General features: G+C 51.6%; 2 protein-coding genes across 10 annotated transcripts in view; both read left to right on the top strand.

Annotated features, from left to right (window-relative positions):
- The window catches only part of ELMO2 (engulfment and cell motility 2), a 42,386-nt gene extending 34,887 nt beyond the window's left edge, over positions 1–7,499 (top strand). For 3 of the 5 annotated variants that reach the window (XM_025399635.1, XM_025399634.1, XM_025399636.1), the window contains 6 exons: positions 1,764–1,927; positions 2,042–2,154; positions 2,274–2,381; positions 3,196–3,278; positions 4,712–4,789; positions 5,987–7,495. In XM_025399635.1, the coding sequence (XP_025255420.1) occupies positions 1,764–1,927; positions 2,042–2,154; positions 2,274–2,381; positions 3,196–3,278; positions 4,712–4,789; positions 5,987–6,187 (747 nt within the window). In that variant the 3' untranslated portion in view covers positions 6,188–7,495. Of the gene's footprint in view, positions 1–1,763; positions 1,928–2,041; positions 2,155–2,273; positions 2,382–3,195; positions 3,279–4,711; positions 4,790–5,986 lie in introns of all 5 variants that reach the window. The other 2 variants (XM_025399633.1, XM_025399632.1) reach the window with 1 other exon arrangement.
- Positions 7,500–9,104: 1,605 nt separating this feature from the next.
- On the top strand, positions 9,105–22,920 carry SLC35C2 (solute carrier family 35 member C2). Of its 5 annotated transcripts, XM_025398936.1 has the most exons (11): positions 9,111–9,192; positions 13,753–13,825; positions 13,958–14,129; positions 14,741–14,891; positions 15,876–15,939; positions 16,806–16,878; positions 17,440–17,608; positions 17,716–17,799; positions 20,490–20,665; positions 21,758–21,887; positions 22,124–22,920. In XM_025398936.1, the coding sequence occupies exons 2-11, from the start codon at positions 13,791–13,793 to the stop codon at positions 22,252–22,254; spliced, it is 1,185 nt and encodes a 394-aa protein (XP_025254721.1). In that variant the 5' UTR covers positions 9,111–9,192; positions 13,753–13,790; the 3' UTR covers positions 22,255–22,920. The 5 variants fall into 5 exon arrangements, with proteins under 5 accessions (XP_025254722.1, XP_025254725.1, XP_025254726.1 ...); XM_025398937.1 differs by having other exon boundaries at positions 9,105–9,192; positions 13,557–14,129; XM_025398940.1 differs by having other exon boundaries at positions 9,105–9,192; positions 13,753–14,129; positions 14,812–14,891.
- The last annotated feature ends 149 nt before the right edge of the window (positions 22,921–23,069 follow it).

A 23,069-nucleotide genomic window follows, 5' to 3' on the forward strand; every position in this document is an offset into this window, starting at 1 on the left:
CCAGGCTGCTCTGAGGCCCACGGGAGGAGACCATCACACGACAGCCTCTGACAGCTGGCGGGCACCTGGAGAATCCCTGAGCTGGAAAAGCAGCTTGGTCTGCAGAGCTGAGTCACAAGACTGAGGCATTGGAGAGCTCAGCCCCATCTGGTTGTTGCTCCCTCTGTGATCTTGAGCTTGTCTTCCACTTGGTGCCTTAGGCCCTCATTTGTCCATTGAAGTTAGCACCTGTCCCTCCGGTCCTCCATAGAGGTCAGGAGGATAAGCACAGAAGACTCACTGGTTTATTGAGTGCTTACTCTGCAGGCACTGCTGTAGTTTTGTGAACTGGGAATGTTAGCAGAGAGAAGAGTGGACACCCTGGGTACTTAATCGATTGTTATCCCTCGGTGCTTTCAGTTCCCACTCTATGCAGAGCACTGTTGTGCCAGGCCCTCAAAAGCTGATCATTTAGGGGTTGAGTGTTTTGAAGTTGATCATCTCATTATAAAAAATGTGGAAAGTATAAAGAATAAAAAATTACCTGTATTTACACCATCCAGTGACAAACATTTTTGTTTTCCTCTAGTCTTTTTTTTGCCTATGGGTTTTTCCTTCATTACCAAGATCATACGGCACATGCAGTGTGGTATCCTGTTGTTTTCTTTAACAGTTGTTTTAAGGGGACCAGTGCATTTTTTAAAATCACCACAGCGTGCCAGGCACTGTGTCTGCCTTTTATGTGGTGTTTCATATTTTTTTTTTTTTTCCCCAAGACCTAGTTTCACTCTTGTCACCCAGGCTGGAGTGCAGTGGCACTATCTCGGCTCACTGCAATCTCCACCTCCAAGGTTCAAGTGATCCTCCTACCTCAGCCTCCTGAGTAGCTGGGACTACAGGCATGAGCCACCACACTTGGCTAATTTTTGTATTTTTAGTAGAGACGGGGTTTCAACATGTTGGCCAGGCTGGTCTCAAACTCCTGACCTCAGGTGATCTGCCTGCCTCTGCCTCCCAAAGTGCTGGGACTATAGGCGTGAGCTACTGCAACCAGCTGGTATCTCACATTCTTTATGACAACACCTATCAGGAGATGTGTCTTCCTTTCTCTTGGTTTAGAGATGAGTAGATCACACCTAAGGATATTAAGTGACTTGCTGAAGGGACAGAGTCAAGATGCGAACCCATTTCTTTCTGACTACAAAAATCCATGCTCATTTCCCCACACCATTGACCAATTGAAATATATGGGAAATGGCCGGGCGCAGTGGCTCACGCCTGTAATCCCAGCACTTTGGGAGGCCGAGACGGGCGGATCACGAGGTCAGGAGATCGAGACCATCCTGGCGAACATGGTGAAACCCCGTCTCTACTAAAAAATACAAAAAACTAGCCAGGCGAGGTGGCGGGTGCCTGTAGTCCCAGCTACTCAGGAGGCTGAGGCAGGAGAATGGCATGAACCCGGGAGGCGGAGCTTGCAGTGAGCTGAGATCCGGCCACTGCACTTCAGCTCGGGAGACAGAGCGAGACTCCGTCTCAAAAAAAAAAAAAAAAAAAAGAAATATATGGGAAATAAAGCATCTATCGGTGTCAGTCATGTGACCTGAATAACCTTAGATGGTTATTCATTCTTAGATGAAGGTATACCTATTTCACCCAGCAGATGTCTGTAGTGCCTGCCCTGCTCAAGACTCTGGGGTAGGAAAGAGCCTTGGTGCTCCATAATAGGCCTGTCCATTTCTCAAGAATAATGGTGTGAGTTGGCTGGGTTCTTCTCCTCTTAGGTTATGCAAGTCGTCCGAGAGCAAATCACTCGAGCTTTGCCATCCAAACCCAACTCTTTGGATCAGTTCAAGAGCAAACTGCGTAGCCTGAGTTACTCTGAGATTCTACGACTGCGCCAGTCTGAGAGGATGAGTCAGGATGACTTCCAGTCCCCACCAATTGTGTAAGCTCCATCTCAGGGGAGGCTGGCGGGGGAGGTGGCTGCCAGCTCTGCTTTCCTTCCAGAGCTCCACTGTCCCCATGACCTTCCGCTCACTCCAGTGTGTGTCTGTCCCAGGGAGCTGAGGGAGAAAATCCAGCCCGAGATCCTTGAGCTGATCAAGCAACAGCGCCTGAACCGGCTCTGTGAGGGCAGCAGCTTCCGAAAGATTGGGAACCGCCGAAGGCAAGGTGAGAGGAGACAGGGCAATCCTTGCTGCCAGAAAGAGCCTGCCTGGATGGCCCCTTTTGTGCCCAGGCCTTTCCCAGTACTGTCGTTGCTCACCTGTTTGGTTTCCCTTGTGTTCCAGAACGGTTCTGGTACTGCCGGTTGGCACTGAACCACAAGGTCCTTCACTATGGTGACTTGGATGACAACCCACAAGGGGAGGTGACATTCGAATCCCTGCAAGAGAAAAGTAGGTTCACTTCTCTGTTGATGTGTCATGGTCACTGGACTTGTCAGGAGACAGGAGTTCTAGTCCGGGCTGTTTCTAGCTGATCATCTGGGCTTGTACCTGTCACCTTTCTGGACCTGTTTCTTTATCTGTCAGTGATCGCGTCTACCTGGCCTACTCAGTGGGGTGGTTTGGAGAAATAATGAGTTCACAGGTGTGAATGTGTTGTGTAAAGGGTGGTACATGACTAAGTAGAAAGGCAGCAGTTAAGAGGAGAAGCTATGAAGCCAGACTGCCCACATTCAAATCCTGGCTTTGCTCCTAATTAACTTGAATCATAATTAATTGCAAGTTAGTTCTCCCCTGTGCCTTGGTTTCTTCTCCTGTAAAGTGGGAATAATAGCCACACTTTCCTCCTAAGAGGACTGCATGAGTAATGTATGCAAAGCACTTAGAAGAGTGGTTGGCCGGTAGTCAGCATAACTGTTAGCAGCTGCCACTGCTGTTGGCAATGATAGCATCATCACTGCCATTATTGTGAAGGGGAGGAGAGGGGAGTCACCAAGGTCCCATTCCTTGGGGATATAAATCTAAGAGCCCTGAAGTGAACCTCAGTTAGCTTTGACACAGCCTCACTGGGCCATGGTCTACAAGAAGGAGGGAACGGTACAAGGCCACCCTCCCCACCACCCTCACTGAGCGCATACAGCAGCCCTTGGAGTTTGGGGCTGAGGCTTCCTGTGCATCTGCCCCAGTACCTCCGTTCCAGCACTGATGCAGGCACTGACCAGCTTGCAGCATGAACTTCCAGAGACTAATTCCCATCATTTATCAGTTCCTGTTGCAGACATTAAGGCCATTGTCACTGGGAAAGATTGTCCCCACATGAAAGAGAAAAGTGCTCTGAAACAGAACAAGGTGAGTGGAGAGGCCAGTTTGAGTAGCTAGCCCAATGATACTTGGAGAGTGCCATTGGTGGTGTTTATTTCCAGGTGCATTCTTACCGTCTTCCCCTCTCTATTCCTGAATGTTTTATTAAGAATTTTGAACATACACAAAAATAGATGGAACCTCTGTATATGCATCACCCAGACTCAGCAACCATGGCCAATTCTGCCCATCCACTTGTTTCTCTCTTTTATCACTTTGAAGAAAGTCCCAAGTATCACACTGTTTCATCTGTAAATATTTAGTGTACATCATATAGTATATAACATTACCACCAGTCCATTAGCACACATAACAGGAAATGAAAGTAGTTATTTCAGATCAAATACTCCACTGATGTTGACTTTCTACCAGTTGTCTCATAAATGTCGTAATTTCTCTACAGATATATAAATGTTTATATGCATACACACACACACACACACCCCCATCTTGTTTAAACCAGAATCTAAGACTGGTCTTTTAAGTTTCTTAATTCCTAAGTTCCCCCCGCCCCCCACCATCTTTTCCTTTGCAGTTTATTAGTTGAAGAATCAGATTGCTTGTTTGGTAGTTTCCTAGCATCTGAATTTTGCTGATTGTTTCCCCATGGTACAGTTTAACTTGTTCCTCTGTCCCAGATCTGTAAATCGGCAGAGGGATCTAGAGGTTTGATCCAGTTCAGGTTTAACTTTTTTTCTGGCCAATGTCATCAGTGGTATTATGTTCTATCAAGAGGCACATAATGTCTGGTGGTCTCTCCTTTTGTGATATTAGCAGACTGTTGAAGCTCAGTGCCTCATTCCATTAGTCAACTAAGGTTTGCAAACTCATGATATTTTGATGCAGTCATTGCTTTTCATTTATGAGCTGAACCACGAAACTTGCCCTTATCTACTATTGGTTTCCCAGTGGTACAGTTTATATAGAAAATGAGAATAAATGCTGATTCTTCTTTTATGTACTTACTTTCAAAATAATGAGTTAGTTCCCTGGTATCATGCAACAGTGACCAATTTACCGTGTGTGTATGTTTTGTTTTGTTTTTTAATTGTTAAGATATTCCTATGCCAAATACATCATGATAGAGGTTGTTAGTCATCTTGGTAATTAAAAACTTTTAGGATAACTTACAGTCATGGATTGTGATCTTCCAGGGTTCTGAGTGTTGAAAATGACTTTTTTCCAATCTTAAAAATATCACAACATCTTTGATGTGACTTGGGCAGGGAGTGGGTAAGTTAAGGTTGATTTATGCTGGGCCTAATCTCCAGCCACACTTGTGGCTGCCTAGGAGCATTGATGACATTCATTTGAATCAGCATGTTTGGTGATGATGCCGAGTCACTAGGACTTTGGCCCAGATCTTGATGTGCAGACCCCAGGCTGTTCCATCGCTCTAATTTAAACCGTTTCTCCTTCAGGAGGTGTTGGAATTGGCCTTCTCCATCCTGTATGACCCTGATGAGACCTTAAACTTCATTGCACCTAATAAATATGAGGTGAGCAGTGTGGTGCTACCTTGGACAACAGAGCCATTTCTGTAACTCTTTAGTTGGTGCCAGGAATGAACAGATCAGGAATGTCCCCTGCGGTGGGTGGCTGCAGTGTATCATGAAGGCTGTAGAATGCCAAGGATCTGTCACACTCTGGATTGTTTATCCGTGAGCTGGGCTCTCCACACTACTCTTCAGCAGCAGCCGTAGGTTGTCATTACAAAGACAAGGTCAACTAGGAATGACTCATTTACTTGGGACTAGGAAAATTCTCCCCTTTTCAGTTTCTCTGTGGTCAACTACCCAAGAGAACTTGACAGATCCTTCCTCCCAGGGGCTTCTGGTCACATGTTGTAGTGGATCCAGTGTGGACTTTGAAGCCAGATGGAACTGGTCCTTCTGACAAGGGCCCTGTAGTTCCATCTCCAGCACTGGAAGATACTAGATATTAAATGAGTGGTTGCATTTGAGACCCTAGTGCCTGGTGAGCTCTGAGAGCCATCACTGGGAACTAGAAGTAGGGCTTATGAAAGAGGAGACACTTGGGCAGGGCCTGAGCTGCTGCTAGTGGAATTTTATTGGGAGGAAATGAAGAACAAGCAAGTGGGGAACCAGGCAAGCAACGGTGTGGAAAAAGGAAAATGGCAGCAGAGGAAGCAGAAAGAGTTAGGGAGCAGTGAGATCAGAAGGCTTCCTGGTTACCCCCTCTTAGCATGAGACCCACCAGTTCCATTTCTTTAGTATTTACTCTTTAATATGTATTGACTTGATTGATTTTAATTTACTTTTTTTTTGGTGGCAGGGGAAACAAAATTGAGATCCTGCAATGACTCCTGTTTGTGTCTTGCTTCTTTTCACCTAATACATATTTCCCTTCTCTCGCTTCTGATTTTGGGGTAACTTCAGGTAGATGATGCCCCAGTACTCAGATCTCATTTTGCTGTATTTATTCATTGCATTTTTAGGTTCTATTTCATATTATTTTAAGGAGCTGTAATATAAAACCCCTTATAAAAACCAGATATCTTGAGAAAGTGAAGGATCACCTCCCAATTTATCTTTGCTATCATTCCAAATCAGTTTTGCCTATACTGATTAGTTCCAAAAGGAACTGTTGTGAGCCCCATCAGAATAGAGACCTTGGCAGGATCTCCTGCTGACCCGGGGGTCACGATGTGACATTTTGCAACTTGCTCCCCACAGTACTGCATCTGGATTGATGGCCTCAGTGCCCTTCTGGGGAAGGACATGTCCAGCGAGCTGACCAAGAGTGACCTGGACACCCTGCTGAGCATGGAGATGAAGCTGCGGCTCCTGGACCTGGAGAACATCCAGATTCCCGAAGCCCCACCCCCCATCCCCAAGGAGCCCAGCAGCTATGACTTTGTCTATCACTATGGCTGAGCCTGGAGCCAGAAACGACGGTACCCAGGAGAAGGGATTTTGGGCCCAGGAGAAACGCTTAAAGTCTGGTGCCTTGTCTTTTGCTTGTACAGAATCTGTAGTGATTTTGGTGGCCAGTAAATGCCAGCCATTTCTCAAACCCACCTCGGACCACCCAGAGTTTCCTCTTGGTCCCTGTCTACTAAGAGTCATGAAGGCAGGGTGCTCTGCCCACTCCATCACCATGAAGCCTGGGATTGGGCCACGAGGAACAAACAGCAGATGCCCTTGCCTTCCAGTCCAAGAAATTGCTTCTTGAAATGGATTTAACAACAGCCACTCACCTTTTCCTCCTGAACCTGCTCTCTGATCAGCTGAATCCCCACGTAAGCAAGAGCTGGCCCAAGAAAGGCTGCCTGCAGAGGACAGGTATGCTGGGCGTGTTGAGAGCCTTGGAGTGACTGCCTGTATCTCAGATCTGAGTACAGGCCTGGGGCCTTTGCTTTTGTCTTTTTTGATGAGGGCTCACTCCAGCTTCATATGGTGCCAAGATGTTGCTGCTTCTGAGGTTGGCTCTAACATCTCTGGTCTTTAGAGCCACCAGATCTCTATGGCCCATACAGATATCAGAGCAGATGGAAATTTTTCCCTACAAGCGCTCAGTCTCATCCTGGCAAGTCAAAGACCTCCAGGCCAAGTCCTGCCCTCTTAAGTCTCCAGGAACGCTGCAGGGAAAACCCAGCTGAGGCCTGGGCCTAGACTGTGGTTAGGTCACTAGATTCTACCCCTCTCCCCCTACATTAATACCTTTTCCTTCCTCAGAGAGAAATCTCCCACCTAACCTGAATTGTAGCCCCCTCCAGTTTGCTTTCCTTTGGCCTTCCAGACCCCAGGAAGTTTGCCTTTCCTTCTTAGCGCTATGGTTTCTGCCATTGGCCATGATTTCAGGGAGCTGGCTGAGGCCAGCTGAGGCCACACCTGTGCCAGTGGGGCTTCCCTGGTGCTGAAGCACTTGTAAACCACACACACAGCCTCTCTCCCTGGACATACGTTAGCACATTGGCATTCAGTATTGGTGGCCTGGCATGGTAGGTACTACCCAATGAAGAGTGTACTATATATTTTCATTACTATAGGCCATACTTATACAGACATGTATATATATTTATATAAGATCTACCTATCTTAGGATGGAACCTTGGGGAAAAATAAAATTGAGGGGAAGTAAAAAGTATGTAACGCTTCCAGTTGTGAGCCAAGATTGTAACCAGAGAGCAGCCAGGAGCTTCCTGTCAGTAACCATGTTTTCAATAAATACTCTTTCATGTACAAACTGTGGTTCCTGTTAACAGCTGTTTGTACTTGCCCCCTGCCCAATGGTGAAGATTTCACCTTGACAAGACTTGATCTCAGTGTGTCCGGGAGACTCTGGAGAGCTCCAGCTGGAGCCCTTAGTCACCTTCCAAGAGTCCCTTCCTTCTTATCATTCGCTCCTCCCACACATACACACACAGACACACACCTGCTGGTTAACAGTGTTCACAGATTGCTGCACTGGGACAAAGCGTTTTCTGCTCAACCCTGCCGGGTACAGCAGGGTAAGGCATACTGTACACCCCCATGAACACATCCTCCCTCTTCTCCCTGCCAGGGCCACAGCCAGGGAACAGCTCGAGTACTTGTGCCTTACAAAGAAGACATGCTCTTTACCCTGTGTGTTGCCTGTGCTTAGTGCCCAGCCTTCCAGCTGGTGTTTTAGGCTGTTGCTCCAAACCTTGGCCTTGGTAGCTGGGAGACTTGAATGAGGGTGGTGATGAAAATAGATACTTTCTCTTGCCCCTAAGAGAGAAGGGTGTGAGGACAAGCTATTTCAAAAGGCATAGAAAGTGTATGCAATACAAGCCTTGAGGACTGAATAAAGCCAAGACCTTGGGCAGTGATGGGTACCATTGTAGGTGCTTGGTAAGCACTGAATGAACTATGCCTGCATGATGCCAGCTGGCGGCGGTGACAGCAGCAGTTTGCACAAAACACTTACACTCTGGCCTTGAGCCTTCTGTTCAGAGAGGCCAGGGATCCCAGCTGAGTCACTTGTAAGGAGCCATGTTTGCAGCTGGTCTTACTGCCGGAGAGCCCAGGAGGCAGCTAGAGGAGGGCAAAAGGCACAAAACTGGGTCTGAATGTGCAACCCTAGCTTGCCCTGGCCCAATGTTCTCCTTGACTGCAAATGCTGCCCTTTTAATCCATCCCGCAAGATGAAGAAAATACGAACTCCCTAGGCTGGCATTTTGGGGCCACTGCAACCTGCCTCTTGACTACTTTAACCACCACAGTTATAAACAACCTGAGCCCCAGGCACGGCTGGAGGCTTCTTACCCTCTTTTAGGATTCTGCCATTTCCTCTTTCTGGGATGCTCTCTCCCTACTCAACCTATTGAAGTTGAGATAATTCTTAGAAAGTTTCATACAGAAAATATTTCACAAATGTTTCGTATTACTTCTGGATCGCCTAAGTTTTAAGTTGTAATGGCCCCAGCCGTTACAACTTAAACTCCCAGAAGAAAAAGCCCATGAGATACTTATCTTCGTGGTTCATTCCATGGTTGCCTAGCACTAGACTGGACATAAGAAAAACAATTTGTTCAGTAAAAGTAAACAAGTGACCATTTTTTGGATGCCCACTGTATGCAGAACACTAGCAGGTACCGGGGTTCCAAAGCAAGCCCCTGATTGAGCGCAGGAGAGACGCAATCACACTGCTGTGCTCTGAGCCTGAGGGACTCCGCGGAGGACAAAACTGCGCTGTACCCCAGAAGGACCCGACCACCTCAGAACCGGACCACAGCAGACGCCCCGCCCCTGTGCTGCCCCGCCCCGCCCCGCCCCCGTGCTGCCTTTTCGCCCCGGCTCCGCCCAGCCCCTGGGTAGCTTCCGGCGGAAGTTACCGCCCCTGCCGCGGTTCGGCCGTGGCATCCGGCCTCGCACTTCCGGTGGGAAGATTCCGGCCGGGAGCTCACCAGGCCGAGGTGAGTGGGTGCGCGGCAGGCCTCCCGGCGCACTCCCAGGGGCTGGGGGGCCGGGGCTGGAGACGGGAAGCGGGCTCCCCGCCCGGGCTCTGCGCGGGTTGGCATGGGGCACGCCACGCCCCTGCCCCTCCCCGGGCCTTAGTTTCGCCGTCTGTGGAGGGGGCAGGGGTCTCCAAGCGCTCTCCTGCCGTGCTTCTGCCCGACGCCGGCTCATCTGGTATTTCTTGAGCACGTGCGACGTGCTGGGGTGCGGGACCCAGGCCGGAATCGGACACGGCTCTGCCCTCTGAGAGGCTGCTTCCCGCGGTGGGATTGGGGCGGGCAGTAAACACGTGAGCAAACAAGGAAACGTCAGAGGTGGGAAGTGCCACGAGGATTGGGAGGGGTGGGGCATTGGGGAAAGTATTCAGCCCAGCGGAGGTCTGCGGAAGTGTACTGAAGACATAAAGAACAGCAAGTAAAGAAATACGCAGGCTTGATGTGTTTGACACGTGGCAGGGGGCCGCTGTGGCGGGTGCTGGGGCCAGTGGCAGAAGAATGAGGTTGCAGAGGCCTTCCTTGTGGACCAGGCTGAGGAGCTGGGCTTAGCCTTAGGGCATGGTCTATTCTGTGTGCCTAGGCCATCTCTCTGGCTGCTTTATAGTTTCCAGGCCTTAGAGGTGAAAGTGGAAACAGGGAGACCAGCTAGACGAGTGGCAGTCAGCAGACTGTGGTAGTGGGAATGGAGAGGAAGAGAAGTAGAGGGGTCAAGAAGTGTATTGAAGGTGGAACTGACAGGGCAGGATTTGAGAAATGACGGAAATAAGTGGCCAAAGATGATTTCATCATAGATTTTTGGTTTTGGCTTAAGTAACCGAGTGTATTATGCTGGCATTTACTAAATGACTGGGATAGATTGGGAGCGTGAGAAATAATTATGAAATCTTCTTAGGGCATCTTAAGTTTTAGATATTTGGAGTGCAGCTACCAAATAGGCAGTTAGGTAATACTAGTCTGATGCAGAAAAGGTCAGGGCTGATGTAAAGAATTTAGAAATCATTGGCAAGTGGATTGGGTAGGATAAGATTATATAGGGTAAGATTTAAGAGCGAAGAGAAGCCAGGTTCCAAGCTTTAGGCACCCAATTTTTATAGATTGAGTTGACAAGAAGGTGCCAGCAAAAAAGGCCAAGAAAGAGTCCAGAAAAGCAGAAGAAAAACCAGGAGAGTGTGGTATCGTAGCACCTAAGAGAAGATTTTTTCTAGGAGAAGGAAGTGATCCATTGTGTAAGATAAGAATAGAGACTAAGCCGGTGGGCTCGGTGGCTCACGCTTGTAATTGCAGCACTTTGGGAGGCCAAGGTGAGTGGATCACCTGAGGTCGGGAGTTCAAGACCAGCCTGACCAATATGGAGAAACCCCGTCTCCACTAAAAATACAAAATTAGCCAGGCGTGGTGGCACATGCCTGTAATCGCAGCTACTCAGGAGACTGAGGCAGGCGAATCACTTGAACCTGGGAGGTGGAGGTTGTGGTGAGCTGAGATTGTGCCATTGCACTCCAGCCTGGGCAACAAAGAATGAAACTCCATCTCAAAAAAAAAAAAAAGAATAGAGACTAAGCCTTTGAAGGGGCAGCAGAGAGGAGGGTGTGGTGACTCAGTGGAGCAGCAGAGATGGGCTGAAGTGAGGGCAGGGAGTGCGTGAGTGGGGCTGGCAGTGCGAGGCCTTCTGGGGAAGTTTCACTCTTAAGGGGACCAGGAGGGGAGTAAGCCTCTATCATGAGCCAGCATTTAATGCTGTACCTGATGCCACTTTACAGTTGGAGAAACCAAGTCCAGTGGTCAAGTAACTTAGGGTCACAGGGACACCAGGATTTGATTATCAGTCTCTAACTCCAAAGCCCACACTCTTAAGCGCTAAACCATGCTGCCCAAGTTACAGTTAGGAAGATTGAGGGAAGCAGGTGCGACAGTGATGCACCAGCCAGCCTTACCTTGATGTGACTGCTGCCTCCAGCTAAGCTGCTCTCTGTGGAAAGTGGGGCAGAATATGGACTTTGTTTCCTGAGCAAATGAGATTTCAAAAAGAGTATTTACTCCTTTAAGTCTTGTTTCCCGTATAAAATAAGGGTGGGGACCTTTTCAGTTTCATGTCTGTGTCTCCAGTGGTAGGCCTACAGGAGCGCTTAATAAATGCCCATTAAGTGCCTAGATGATCTCCAAGGACCCTTCTAGCTGAGATTTGGCTTTGTGTTTGTGCACAGGTGACCTTCTGAATCCCAGTAAGAAAATGAGTTAACTTGGAGACGTGCTTCTTGTAGGTGGGGTAGCCATAGGGACTTCTTGGAGGCAAGGGACCTGGCCAGGTCTGTGAAGGAAAGTCAGTATTGAACCTCTTTTTTATTACAAATATTTTGTAACAGTCCCTTTTATTACCCTAAAATGAAACATATGATTAATAAAAACAGCCTACACATAATTTTTGAAAAATCAACAATGCGACCGGGCATGGTGGCTCACGCCTGTAATCCCAGCACTTTGGGAGGCCAAGGTGGGCGGATCTCCTGAGGTTGGGAGTTGGAGACCAGCCTGACCAACATGGAGAAACCCCGTCTCTACTAAAAATATAAAAAATTAGCAGGGCGTGGTGGCGCATGCCTGTAATCCCAGCTGCTTGGGAGCCTGAGGCAGGAGAATGTCTTGAACCTGGGAGACGGAGATTGCAGTGAGCCGAGATTGCACCATTGCACTCCAGCCTGGGCTTCAAGAGCAAAACTTCGTCTCAAAGAAAAAAAATAGTAAAATAAAATAAAAATAAATCAACAAAGGCCTATGAAAAAGGAAAGTAATTGATAGTAAAACAAAGTAAGTTTCAGTATGTAAGTTCCTGGGCACAACAATGCTGGAAGTCGCAGTGAAGCTGTCCCTTCTGTGTGGACCCTCTAGGAGTGTGATTTCCACAGACGCAGACTGACACAGTCGTGTTGTGTTACAGCTCAAAAACCACTAGTGCCATTGCTGTAGATGATGTGGTTTCTCCAGAATGGGAACTTTGGTGCCATTTTGAGACCAATTTTGACCATTTTCAGTCTCCCTTCATTGTACATAGGCATCGTATTCTTGGAAATGTTAGTTCACAGCAGAACCATGGAAACACTGCCCTGTGTTTACATGTAAACAGTTACTTTCTAGGTTCAGCTGATTATAAGCTAATCTTTCACCTATATGAATGTCAAAGTCATGCAGGATGCAGAGCAGTAATTGGCTATGTGGACTGCCCCTTCTTTATCCCTGCTCACTGAATGCCAGGAGCATATCCCCAAAATACCACCACAGGTTTCCAAAGCTACTCTGAAGACAACTGTAGCCCTGGAGATTCATTTGGACACAGCCAGCTCCCTGTTTGCCCCGGAGAGGGGAAATAGTAACATGGGTTCCAGAGTGCGGAACAGAATGTAATGGCTCCCTTCGGAAATGGTGGAGTGGGAGATGGAGAGTGTTTCTGATCTTGAAGCCTAGGAAGGCTTCAAGAAGAAGGTGGCGTTTCAATAGGATGGGAATGTCTCAGAGGAGGAGCTGTGGTTGGGGGCACACAGATGAAGCAGCAGGTATCACATAACGCTGGACCTGAGGCTCCTCCAGGCGCAGACAGGTCTACCTGGCATGCTCCGGGCAGTCATCCGGGTTGGCTGGATTGACAGGGAGGCTGGGAGTGGTTTCATTTGGCAAGACCGTAAGGCAGGCACCGCTTCCAGGCAGTACTGGTTAGAGCCTGGTCTTAGAGTGTTCCATCTGTTAGAGTGGTTTCCTTCTCCACTTTTAACCCCTAAAGACCAGACCAGTCCCCTGAAAATCGCATGCCTGCTGTCTGTCAGTCATCAAACCAAACGGAGAACTTAAAGTATGCCAGGTGTGCATAAGGCCAGTGTGGACACAGTGTTCCCTATCTTTGTGCCTCTCGTAGTCTCTCAGTGGACACAGACATTACTCAAATCACACCCTGCACAAGTGCTATGAAGGAGGAGGAGGAGAGCCGTGAAAGCCACCTGTATCTCAGGGGACTGATGAAGGGGATGGGGGGAGGGTCCCTGAAGAAGTGACCTCTGAGCTGAAGGTAGGTAGGATGGATGAAGGACTGAAGGGTGGGTGCAGTGTTCGTTCAGTTCCTTTGGACAACGGGAAGAAAGCTGGTGTGTTTGAGAAGCTGAAAGGCACCCAGTGGGGCCAGGTCCTGGAGAGCCTGTGGCTGAGACTGGGAAGACCAGCAGGGCCAAATCAGGCCATGGGAGCCCAAAGAAGGGTCCTGGTCTTTATGAGAAAAGCACTGGAAACTGCTGAAGGGTTTTAAGCAGTGGCCCGACATGATCAGATTTGTGTTTTAAAAGGTCACTTTGGTGGCAGTTCATGGAGATTTACTTGAGGTGACAAGAGAGCAGACATGACATGGGTCTCTGGGAGTGCCTTGTGCCATTGTGGGCAGCCCCTCCGGAGCCCTGAGTTACGCAGCCTTCAGAGGCACCCATGGCTACGAGAAGCGCAGTCTCTGCCCAAGGCTCCAAAGCTGCCCTTTTTCCCCAGCAGCAGACCTCGGGACCTGTGAGCGTTGCATCCAGTTAACCATGGGAAGGGTCAGCACCAGCCACCAGCCCCTTAGGTGAGGACTCTGCCTGGGGCTCCGCTGATGGTTCCAAATCATGGAGCTGCAGAGAGCTCCTCCAGCCAGGAGACGTTCTTGGTGAAAGCTGTGGTCCAGCTGCACCGGCTCTTCCCGCACATTGTCTTCAAGAAAGGTGCCTGCCCCCGCTGACTCAGGAGCTCGGGTGCTGCAGCTGCCACGAATGGGGAGGTGGGCCCTTGATGTGGCCTTTGTGTGGAAGGCGGTATTGACACTGGGGCTGGTGCTTCTCTACTACTGCTTCTCCATCGGCATCACCTTCTACAACAAATGGCTGACAAAGGTACCGGGAGGCCTTGCTGGGGCAGGGCGCTGGGATGAAGGTGGCTGGAGCCGTGGCTATAGTGCCCTTCACGTTTAACAGGAAGGCACAAGCTTCAGCCAGTCTAACTGGAAGCCAGTTACAGCTGGGCTGGAACAGGGCCCTCCAAGCCCGCCATGCCGGGGTTCCCCTTCAATGTTTGGATCCAGGGAAACCAAGGAGAGTGGGAGGTGTGAAGGGATGAGCTGGGGAAACGGGCTCAAGCAGCAACTGTTTACCCCAGTAGAGAAGTATTTCAATATTTTAATAAGTGATACAACGTAGTGGGCCGCAGTGGCTCTCACCTGAGAATGGGCTGTGAGGAGGGCTGGGCAGGTAGCTCACAGGTATGTTGAACTGGTGGAGACAGCACCAGGCTAGAATTGAGCCCCTTGGCTGCCACTTGTCTTTGTGACCTAGGAGTCTGTCATTCCAAGCGATGATACTGTACCTAAGGGCCCTTCACACATAGCAAGGTCCTCATGAACCACCAAATGAACCCCACTCCAGCAGAGGGGCGAAGAGGAAGAGGGAGCTATTGGGGGGCAGGCTGTCTAAACCGAGCCGGGGTATCTGCTTTGGGCTCCGTACAGAGCTTCCATTTCCCCCTCTTCATGACGATGCTGCACCTGGCCGTGATCTTCCTCTTCTCCGCCCTGTCCAGGGCGCTGGTTCAGTGCTCCAGCCACAGGGCCCGTGTGGTGCTGAGCTGGGCCGACTACCTCAGAAGAGTGGCTCCCACAGGTAGGTGGGGTACCTCGGTGAGGGCAGGGCAGGAAGAGGGGCTGGGGAACCATAGGATGAGAACAAGAGAGACACCCACGTGTCTGGAAGCCGAGTCCGTCCCCTCTTCCTGCACTGTTCCTCCTCTGCCCTCTTGACCTGGCCTCCCTCCACCCACGCTGCTGCCTCTTGCACACTGCGTGCCTTCCCACTGCCCCACCACACACCCACAAAACCCCTGCTGCACCCACAGCCCACAGCTCCCTCACCTGGCAGCAGACACCGAGCCTGGAGTGTGGCCTCGGGCCTGGAGATGAGTGGTGAGCAGTTAGGGTCCCTGCCCTCGCAGGGCTGTGACACGGACGTGGAGGGCACTACGGAGCCCAGGGAGGGGGACCGACCCAAGGCCGGGGCCCATGGCTGGTGGAGGAAGATTTCCTAGGCCAGGTGCTGAGTAGGCCGAGGGCTGAAGGATGCATGGGACTGATTGGCCCTGGGAGGAGGGGCCCTTGTGGCCAGAGGGAGATTTAGTGCCAGCTGTGGAGTCTGGAAGGGAACTCAAAGTATTTCAGGATGCTGAGAACCCGGTGCTGGTCAGAGGAAGTGGGAGAAATGAGAACTGAGAGGGTGGGTGGGGCTCACATCCTGGAGGCCGGGTTCCCCTTGGAGGAGTTGGTGTTCCATCCTGAGGAAAAAAGGGTTTCCAGTAAGGGATCAACCAGATCGGGTTAATACCTCTGCTCAGGGGCCAGCCGGAGTGTTTGTACAAACCACGCTGGCCCAGCCAGTTGGAATGGGCCCAGCCCTAGTGCTAGAGCAGCCCCCCACCGCTTTGGGGCTGGGTATTAGCCCTTTAGTTGCTGGTGGAAAAAAAGGACTGAGGGCCCCAGAGGAGGCCCCGGGATGGTTCAGAAGTGGGGGACACTCAGGTGCCTCAGGGTGCCAGCCCACCCCAGCAGAGTGTGGACCTCCCACACCGTCCTGTGGGTGCCTTTGTCTCCACAGCTCTGGCCACGGCGCTTGACGTGGGCTTGTCCAACTGGAGCTTCCTCTATGTCACCGTCTCTCTGTGAGTACCAGCCATGCTCTGCTGCCTCCCTTCAGGCTCAAGCTCTCTGTCTGTCCAGCGGGCTGTCTGCACACCCGGCTGCCAGGCCAGCCACTCCATTACTCTCTGGGACCAGCCCTTGCTCTCTCAGCCTCTCTCTGACACCCAGCAGCTCTCCGGGAATTCACCAGCCTCTTCTGTAAGCCCAGCGCAGAGGGGATGCTGTGCCCACCTGCCAGGCAGCATGGGGAAGCCAGGGAGCTCACCCAGAACCCCATCATCAGAGTAGGGGAGGGCAGGCCGCAAGGCCATAGACAGGCAGCCACTGGCGGGTGGTACACGCAGTCGCAGCAGAGCCCTGTGTGGCTTGGGACTGCACAAGAGTTTCTTCTTCCCTCTGATGTTTCGCTTCAGAGAGCACAATTTCTGCCTCCTCATCCTCCCACTCCTCATCCTCCCACTCCTCGTCCTCCCACTCCTCGTCCTCCCAGTCCTCGTCCTCCCAGTCCTCGTCCTCCCAGTCCTCGTCCTCCCACCCCTCGTCCTCCCACCCCTCGTCCTCCCACCCCTCGTCGTCCCACTTCTCGTCCTCCCACTTCTCATCCTCCCACTTCTCATCCTTCCTTCCCGCTCCTGCTCCGCTGAGGGTCAGGTAAAGAACAGGACTCAGGGAGCTCAGCATCAGACCTGCAACCTCTTTTCCCTGGTGATAACCAGAGGCCCCTTAGTCAGAGATTCCTTCTGGTTAAAGGTCGCTTATCAGCTCAGATGACTTAGCCCAGCTCTGTTTGGTCATTTTGCTCAGTGATTTGTGCTCCTGCTCCTTTCTTGGTGATGGGTCTGAGCCCTGGGCTCCATCAGTGCATTGTGGGTAATTTTGCTTCCAGGTACACAATGACCAAATCCTCAGCTGTCCTCTTCATCTTGATCTTCTCTCTGATCTTCAAGCTGGAGGAGCTGGTGAGGGCCCAGTGTCTCTTTTGTCCCTCCTGCCCCCACAGATGCTAAGAATAAAGCAGGAGTCCGAGCAGTGACTTGTCCCGCTGTGTGACAGAAGAGATAAGCCCAGTCCAGGTGGCAGTAGATCCCTTTCTGAGAAGGGACCTAGACATGGGCAATATTCGGAGTATTTAGAAACCAGTGTGGCAGGGTAATGACCAAAGGTGAAAGCACTGCAGGATGTGGGTCCCAGCAGAGCCTGGTCTAGGAAGCTCCCTGCTGTGGGAGGCAACAGCCGTGTGTGTTAGGCCCAGAGGGGGAGGTGGGACCTCTTGGGGGCCTAGGACAGCCGTCAGTGTGGCAGAGCAGGCAGGGCTGTTGGCATACCAGCTGACCGTCAGCCCTGCATGCTGACATTAGTGGGCAAGGACTGTCCAGGACCCCGTGGGGTAGAGCTGGAGGGTGGGAGGATTTCCTGCCCCAGGGGCAGCCAAGATGGCTGCTGACCCCAGGCTCCAAATGTGACGAACCGTTGACCCTCAAGACCCCCGAGTTAGCTGCCACTGCTCCCCATCCTACCAGCGTGCAGCACTGGTCCTGGTGGTCCTCCTCATCGCCGGGGGTCTCTTCATGTTCACCTACAAGTCCACACAGTTCAACGTGGAGGGCTTTGCCTTGGTGCTGGGGGCCTCATTCATCGGTGGCATTCGCTGGACCCTCACCCAGATGCTCCTGCAGAAGGCTGAACTTGGTGAGCACATGCCACTCACCCTCCAGAGAGAGGAACCGCAGCACAGGCAGGGCGGAGGCAGGGCAGGGCCAGGCCAGACCTGATGGTAACCGTCCCCCGCCCTGCAGGCCTCCAGAATCCCATCGACACCATGTTCCACCTGCAGCCACTCATGTTCCTGGGGCTCTTCCCTCTCTTTGCTGTATTTGAAGGTACGTTGGGCCTTCCCTCTCGAGGGCACCTCAGTGCAGCAGACCACAGATCCCTGCCCTGAGCCCAGCACAGTGGGAGCTGCAGAGATTATTGAGATCAAAGATGCAGTCCCTCCCCGGAAGCGCATGGTTTGGGGGACGGCCAGACATAAACAAAATGGCTGGAGTCCAGCATGATAAATGCTACAGAGAAAGCACATATAAAATCCAGGGAACAGTAACAACAGTAAGTGTGTACAGAGCCCTGAAAGTGCACCAGGGCTGTTCTGATCTTTTTAAACATGCGAACTTATTTCATCCTTCCAAAAACCCTGTGTGGCAGTACTATTATTCCCCATTTTGCAGGTAGAACAAAGTGAGGCACAGAGAAGTAAAGATAACTTGCCCAAGGTCCCATAGCTCATAAATGAGCCAGAATTTGAAGCCAGCAGCCTGGCTCCAAGTGTTCCAGCCCTCCTCTTAACCACCCTATCCTGCCTCTAAGGAGTGGGGAATCAGGGATTGTTCCAAGATGCTAGAGTAATCAAGCAAGTCAGAAAGGCTTTCCTGGCCGTGGTTTTGGAGGGTGAGTGGGATTGTGGCAGGCTGCAGGGAGCAAGGCATCTGGGAAGTGGGAATAGGAGGTTCAGCCATGTCCAGGCATATAACATTGGGATGTGTGTTCAGGGAGTGTGGACCGTGCGGGATCGGCAGAGGGTGGGCTTCCAGAGCTGGGGGCTGAAGGCCAGGAGCCAGCACACAGGAGCCTGGGGACATGGTCAGTTGTTCCTCCACTGTCGTTGTCCAAGAAAGAGGAGAGCCCTGGAGAGTTGTGTAGGCTGGGAGGTGTGGCGCCACCTTCCTTTCTTTGATGTTTTGGGATTAGCCTTTGTCCCCTTTCTGTTTATCCTTCCTCCCAGAGTCCCCTCTGTAATACCTTCAGGGTCATTACAGAAAATTCTGTCCCACATCCATTTAAGTTTCAAGCGGTGAAGCATCTTGAACCTCCCTAAGAAAATTATTTTGAAACCCCGTTGTCCGGGAAACTTCTATTCAGGGCCTCATTTTTTTCCCTCTTTAAAATCTCTCCCCATTCCTTCATTATGCCCCCTTGTATCAAACGCCACAGTCTCCCCTCCCGGGTGTTTACACCATGCCCCATCTCTGCAAAACCTCATCTGAAAGCCCCTGGTAGTCGTCACTTAGCAAAGCTGCATGGATTTAGCTCCTTTAATCTTTTCTGGTAAATTAATCCCCCAAGCGCCTTCATTACTTATGTTGCTTTTCCCCGAATTCCCTTCAATTTGCCGACGCCTTTGCAGTACTGCTGAGCCCAGCACCAAACAAGATGTCCTACAATGTGAGGCTGTTGTGCCTGGGGGGGACTGTCAGTCAACATTTCTTTGGTGCTTCCCTCCCAAAATCTCAAAATACTCGACCAACTTCCAGCTACCACAGGTGTCTCCTGTGCCCAGTTCTGGGCCCCCCTTCACCCTGTGCTAATACACCACAAGGACTTTCCTGTGGGAGGGACGCCGGGAGTCATTCTCCCAGATGGACAGTGTTGGAAGGACCATGACGACTCCGAAAGTCTAAGCCAAATTTGGGGTAGGGGGTGTGCATGCCTGTGTTTCTGGAGCAAGGGGCCATGGCTATATGTGTTTGCATTTTCTTTTTGGGAAATGTTCATCAAGTGGCACCGCAGGTTGGAGAAATACCAGTCTGGTCCCAGGCCTCTCATTTTATCAGTAGAGAAACTGAGGTCCAGAAAGGGAACACATCTCAGCCCAGATTCCTCAGCTTTGTACTAGCAAGACCTAGATTAAAATGAACGTTTGTAGGGATAGAATTTTGACCCTGTTTGTAGGTAACCTGGCTGAATTGTAGACCAAGGAGCTCCGTGAGTGGGCTGGGGCACTGTTAGTCCTTCCTCACTTGGTGGCTGCCCTCCCTTCTTTAGCCCATTGGTTACCACAGCTCCAAAGACCCCATGAAGTCAGCAGCCTTGCGCCCCTTCCCCCAGACCAGTAAGTGAATACCGTCCAAAGGCTGAGGGCACTTCCGTCCGTCTTTCCATGCAGTGCTACCCCCCTCTACTTTACCCCAGAGGCTCAGACGAGCCCTCCCCGTCATTCTGTTAGGATCCCCATCATCCCGCTTGGATCCCATCATCCTGCTAGGATCTCCATCATCCCGCTAGATCCCATCATCCTGCTAGGATCCCATCATCCCGCTGGGATCCTATCATCCCGCTAGGATCCTTATCATCCCGCTGGGATCCTGTCATCCCACTAGGATCCCATCATCCTGCTAGGATCCCATCATCCCGCTAGGATCCCCATCATCCCGCTAGTATCCCCATCATCCCGCTGGGATCCTGTCATCCCGCTAGGATCCCGTCATCCTGCTAGGATCCCATCATCCCGCTAGGATCCTCATCATCCCACTAGGAACCCATCATCCTGCCAGGATCTGGCTTCTATTGCCCCCAGGCTCTCTGGCAGCCATCACTGCTTCCCTGGTTTCTCCAGGTCTCAGGCCATCTGTGTGGGATCACTTTATACCTCCCATGCTTTTTCTCTGGGTTGCAGACAGTTAGCAGGTCTCAGTAAGGACTCACTATGACAATGGAAGATCTCATGTGGTTGGCATTGGGCTGGCCGAGGCAGCCCAGGGCCCAGCCTCCCACTCTCTCTCCCCATTGATTTCAGGTCTCCATTTGTCCACATCTGAGAAAATCTTCCGTTTCCAGGACACAGGGCTGCTCCTGCGGGTACTTGGGAGCCTCTTCCTTGGCGGGATTCTCGCCTTTGGTTTGGGCTTCTCTGAGTTCCTCCTGGTCTCCAGAACCTCCAGCCTCACTCTCTCCATTGCTGGCATTTTTAAGGTACAGACTCGGGGGTGATGCCATTCCTGTCTTTAGAGGGGGAGCCCCCAGGGATTTCTCACTAGCAGCTCTTGCACCTCAGGGCCCTGCAGAGAAGAGACGGAAGTGCCCCATTAGGTGCCAGGCACTTTGCTGACTGCTGTGCTGGCCCCTCCTTCCGCCTTGACCACAGCCCTTTGAGAGGGTGTGATCACCTGCACCCCACAGACAGGGACACAGATGGAGAGCCAGCTCTGACTCCCCTAGGCCTGGGGCGCATTCACATTTTACCTTGACTGCCAACTCTGGCATTGGGCAGTGGCCTGGAGCCACAGGTTGAACAGCTCCTATCCAGACTCATCAGGAAAGAGTTCCATGATTGACTGGCGGTGTCCTCCAGGGCCACAGCCAGGGCTAGTGAGACCCTCAGCAAGCACCCCTGTGGCCAACCTCGCTGTACCTCCGCCTCGCAGGCCTGTCCTTCCCTCTCACACCTCTTCCTCACACCTCTTCTCACTTCTGCCTCTCCCTCCCACACATTTACTTTTCTCTTTGGCCAGGCACACACCAATACCAAAACAGTGTTGCCTAAACCCAGAAATGCAGGCCTCTCTGAGTGTCTTCTGGGAGCCGGCCGCATGCTGAGGCATGGCTGTGGTTCTTGGACAAATGGCCTCGCCAGTCCCTTTTGCAGTCTCTGTTTATAGAGAGCCCTGGGACCAGTGTGTGTCTTCAGCCCAGGGTAATGCAGCATTCTCACGCAGAGGCTCAGGGCTCCCTTCTGTAACTGCCTTCTGGGGCAGCCGTCCTTTATCCTTGTGGATACAGCACGATCTGGACACCCTGGTCCCCAGCGTGGGATCCGGTTTGCCTCTTTTATTCCTGACAGAATTCCGTGACAAGCACCTCTGTTGCATCTCACAGAGGGAGGCTGGTGGGACAGCGCCGCAAGCCGGCAGGGTCCCCTGACCTCTCTGCCTGCTTGGGCCCAGGATTTCAGACAGATCTTGATCTACCCACCTGAGTGTACCCAGTACCCCCACCTTCCACCCTCCTGGCCAAGTGGCCAAATCCTCCTGTTGATCACACTTCCTCCTGCTTCTCTGCCCCCAGGAAGTCTGCACTTTGCTGTTGGCAGCTCATCTGCTGGGCGATCAGATCAGCCTCCTGAACTGGCTAGGCTTTGCCCTCTGCCTCTCGGGAATATCCCTCCATGTTGCCCTCAAAGCCTTGCATTCCAGAGGTAACCCGGAGCCCCTTCCAGAAGCCTCTGTTTTCTGTTCTTCTCCCTGTGACTCTTAGTGATTCTGATGCAGGAAGTGTGCGCGGTGGCTCTGCTGCCGTCTCTTCTCTAGGAAGATACGGGGGTCATCTCCAGAGTGGGTGGGTGGGGCCTGGGTGACTCAGCACACATGCAAATCAGAGCAAACCAAGAAAACAACGACTGGGCCTGTAACTGTGATCTCTCTCTATCCCAAGGTGATGGTGGCCCCAAGGCCTTGAAGGGGCTGGGCTCCAGCCCCGACCTGGAGCTCCTGCTCCGGAGCAGCCAGCGGGAGGAAGGTGACAATGAGGAGGAGGAGTACTTTGTGGCCCAGGGGCAGCAGTGACCGGCCAGGGCAAATGGCTTAGAAGCAGGCCGCTCTCCAGCCTGCTGCCAGCACTCACTGTGCTCAAGCCCCCGGGGCTCTTCATGGTAGCTGGGAGCTGTGGACGAGAGTCAAAGGTGGTGGGGCCAAGCCAGGGACTCCTGACTCTTGTCCCTCCCTTCAGAGCTTGGTCACACAAGGGGCGAGCACCAGGCCAGCCTGGGACCTGGCCAGAGCTGGGCCCAAGCAGCGCTGGAGTTGGAGTCACTGCAGGAGAGGGGAGTGGGCTGGTTCTTCCCAACCACTTCCCAGGCTCTGACAGCCAAGACTCGTCTCCAAGGCACCGCAGCTTTCTAAGGGGACTGGGTTTGGACTGGGTTTTGGATCTCGAGGGGCTGGAGCCTCATCACCTGGGTGGCATCTTTTCTCAGAGAGCAGGTTTCTTTATAGTTTGGAAATAAATGGTTCACGGTCCACTGGCCACCTCGTGTTGCTGGAGATGGGGCAGGGAGGGACAGTGTGGGCCTGGCCTCTCCTTTCCTTTCCCTGCCTGGGGCCTTCTTCAAATGACTGGTCTTAGGCCAGGCCTCCTTCGTTTCTTGCTTATGTTGGAACACCAGTGCCCTCTGCATGGGGCCCCACTGCACCTGCTGGCGGGAAATAAATGAATATTTACTGAGCACTGCATTCTGGAGACTTTACATGTTTTCACAGCCTAGTTTGAATCCTGGCTGCCACTAGCTGTGTGACCCTAAGCAAATGACCTAACGTGTCTGTGCCGTAGTTTTTTAATCTGTGAACTGGGGATAATAATACCTATCTGAGAGTCCTTTTGA

This window comes from Theropithecus gelada, chromosome 10 (assembly GCF_003255815.1).
Source record: "Theropithecus gelada isolate Dixy chromosome 10, Tgel_1.0, whole genome shotgun sequence".
Taxonomy (NCBI): domain Eukaryota; kingdom Metazoa; phylum Chordata; class Mammalia; order Primates; family Cercopithecidae; genus Theropithecus; species Theropithecus gelada.

What these genes read in the sequence shown, in the direction of transcription:
- SLC35C2 (XM_025398936.1), top strand. Translation starts at nt 13,791, where the DNA reads ATGGGAAGGGTCAGCACCAGCCACCAGCCCCTTAG. An exon ending in CTCTATGTCACCGTCTCTCT is followed by an intron (nt 15,940 to 16,805) that starts GTGAGTACCAGC and finishes TTTTGCTTCCAG; the next exon opens with GTACACAATGACCAAATCCT. An exon ending in CAAAGCCTTGCATTCCAGAG is followed by an intron (nt 21,888 to 22,123) that starts GTAACCCGGAGC and finishes CTCTATCCCAAG; the next exon opens with GTGATGGTGGCCCCAAGGCC.